Below are 2925 nucleotides of genomic sequence, written 5' to 3' on the forward strand. Positions count from 1 at the left end.
AAGGAGAAATCAAAGAGCAGAGAAGGTGATGAAAGTGAAAAGAAAACCAAGAAAAAGTCCAAAGCGTCTCAAGCGTGAAAGTCACTTGGCAACATTGGAAATACTGATGGTAATCATGAAGATTCTGTCAGTAATGAAAACACTAGCATTACAGATGGTAGCATTAAAGACACAGACCGTGAAAAGACTGAACAGAAAAGAGCAAAGAAGAAATCCAAGAGTATAGAAGATGGATGTGACTGAAAAAAGAACCAAGAAGAAGTCCAAAGCATCTCAAACGTGAAAGTCACTTGTCAATATTTTAAGCGTTCATATGGCAAGGATGTGTGGAGTTTCCCCGACTGGTCATCTTGGACTTATATGGTCTGAAGTGATAACACTATTTTCAAAGGGTAACTCAGCAAAGCGGAGAGCTGTTGCTCTCAAATTTGTTTTGATATTATCTGGCCAGCGCCGCCACAGATGTAACTTGAAGTGGCTAAAAAGAAGGCTAGTGGTAATATCACGTTGAATGTGCTAGTTCCTGATGGTTCACTGAAGTTAGGAAACGTTGCGCATGGGCGATAGCATTGAATCAACGCCGTTGATGCACTAGTTCTCAATTGAACACTGAATTCGTGATTGGTATCAGAATGGGTGACCATTTGGGCACTTGACTTGGAGCGGTGAGGACGTGAGGAGAGGGGACTATAGAGTGGTTCGTGGAATGGTTCAAATCCCAACAAAATGGCAAAGAAAAAAAAGTGGATATTTTCTCTACCTCTACAATAAATAAGAAATGTAATTAAAAATAAATAACAATAATGTTTCTTTACTTTTTATTTTAATTTCTTCTTATTTCAGATTTTTATTATATATTATTATTTTTTTTTTTACTCATCCCCCCACTTATCCAGGTTCGACTGTATGTACCATTATTCCAGGATATTCAACATAAAATCAACACCCTCTTACCTAGAACTCAAAAAAGACCTATTACTTTCAAATCAAATTTAGGTATTAGGTACCAAATTTAAATTTCAATCTCCAATTTTTACTTTCTATTTTAGGGAAAATTTCAAAAGTGTCTGTCTGCCTTGTAAGCGCTAGGCCGCGGGTTCGATTCCCGCCCGGGGCGGATTTTATCCTGATGGGATAATGTTCGTTGGTGGCGCGTCTGCCTTGTAAGCGCTAGGCCGCGGGTTCGATTCCCGCCCGGGACGGATTTTATCCTGATGGGATAATGTTCGTTCTCGAAACGGCTGGCTTTCTCCTATCCTGTCTTCCTTCTCTCTTCGATTTCGGGACGATAAGACTATAGTAGTTACAGTTCCCTCTGTCAAACCTGGCTGGCTTTCTCCTATCCTGTCTTCCTTCTCTCTTCGATTTCGGGACGATAAGACCATAGCAGTTACAGTTCCCATCGTCGGCTTTCCTCCTATCCTGTCTTCCTTCTCTGTTCGATTTCGGGACGATGGACGATAAGACCCTAGCAGTTACAGTTCCCTCTGTAAAACCTAAAAAAATATAGTTAATATAGTTGAGAAGGTAACTTATTTTGTAAAATACCTACACATCGATTATATTGTAACCAATATTGTTAAAATCTTATCTTAGAAGTTTAGATTAAGTCCTTCTTTCCAATTCTTTTATATATAAGTTTAATGTTTTATCTTCTTCTTCTTCTTCTTTTCCTCCTTTTTCTTGACCTTTTCTTTCTTCTCCCTCTCCTATCCTCCTGGTATTACATTTCCCCTTCGTTCACGTTCTTCTTCGTTTTCTTTTTCCTCTCCCTTCTGGTTTTCTCCTTTCTTCATCTTCTCCTCCTTTTAAATTCTTACTCCTCCTCCTCCACTTCTGTCGTCCTTTTCCTACTCCCTCTCCCCCCATCCTCATCCTGCCCACTTCTTCCTCAACCTTCTTTTACCTCCTCCTTTTCTTTCTCACCCTCTTTGTCCCATTTCGCTACCCCCTTCTCCTCCTTCTTCTTCTCTTTCCCTCCTATTCCTCCTCATCTCCCCCTTTTTTCTCCTCCTCTCTGTCCTATTTCTGTTTCTTTCCCCTCTGACGGTGATTGTGTGTTTTTTTTTTTTTTCCAGTCGGGTTCTACCTTTTTCCCAGGGTTGTGAAATCCTTTTCATATTTATTTTCATTGTGAATTTTTTCCCTGTTTTCCTTTTTCTTGCCAATTTTGTCCAGGATTGTGGTGTTTTCATTGCGTTTTTCCTTTCTCCTTTCGCCAAGTTTGTTTGGACTTCGTTTTATTCGTTGAAAAATTGTCGTCCTTTTGCCTCGCCAAATTCGTTTGGGATTTATCTTCGTTGTAAATTTTTTATGCTTTCCTCTACCGAGTTCGTTCAAATTCAATATGAAGGCCTTTTCGCGTTTATGGTGAATTTATTTGTGTGTTGGGGTTATTGGTCATATTTTTCCTTTCTTCTCTTCCTACTTCCCTATTTGTCTGTTATTGTAGTAGTCGATCAGTTTATGTTTGCAAAATCGGTCAATGTAAAAAGATCATTTTTTATACAAATCCTTTCTGAAAAACTTTTCTTGATGTCTCTTTTCTCTGAATCCCATTTGAAAGATTTGCCTCGTTTTTTTTTTTTTTTTTTTTTTTTTTTTTTTTTTTTTCGACTGTTCATCTCGTCAATTCTATGAAATATTGAAAATTGAAAGTTTTATTTATTTATTTTTTTAGTGTTAAAAAAGTAAATAACCGATAAAGGAACTGAATTCTTATAATATCCAAAAAGAACACAACAGGTGAAAAGTTGAAAGACAGTTCACTAAACAGTTTGAAAAAAATCTCAAATTTCATGGACGCCAACGGAAGTCTGAGCGGCGGTGTCGGGGGCGGCCCATTCCGCAACGGGATGGGCGGCCCGACCGCCGGCATGGGCAAAAAAATGCGCAAGCGCAAAGAGCTCGACGCCCTCGCGTCCC

At 39.0% G+C, this 2925-nt stretch overlaps 1 protein-coding gene across 1 annotated transcript in view; it reads left to right on the forward strand.

The window, feature by feature from the left end:
* The first annotated feature begins 2798 nt into the window (after positions 1–2798).
* Positions 2799–2925, forward strand: part of LOC103509430 — a 3886-nt gene continuing 3759 nt past the window's right edge. The window contains exon 1 of the mRNA XM_008474048.1: positions 2799–2918. Within this exon, the coding sequence (XP_008472270.1) occupies positions 2799–2918 (120 nt within the window). The remainder of the gene's footprint in view (positions 2919–2925) is intronic.

Source organism: Diaphorina citri, unplaced genomic scaffold (assembly GCF_000475195.1).
Source record: "Diaphorina citri unplaced genomic scaffold, Diaci psyllid genome assembly version 1.1 scaffold497, whole genome shotgun sequence".
Taxonomy (NCBI): Eukaryota; Metazoa; Arthropoda; class Insecta; order Hemiptera; family Psyllidae; genus Diaphorina; species Diaphorina citri.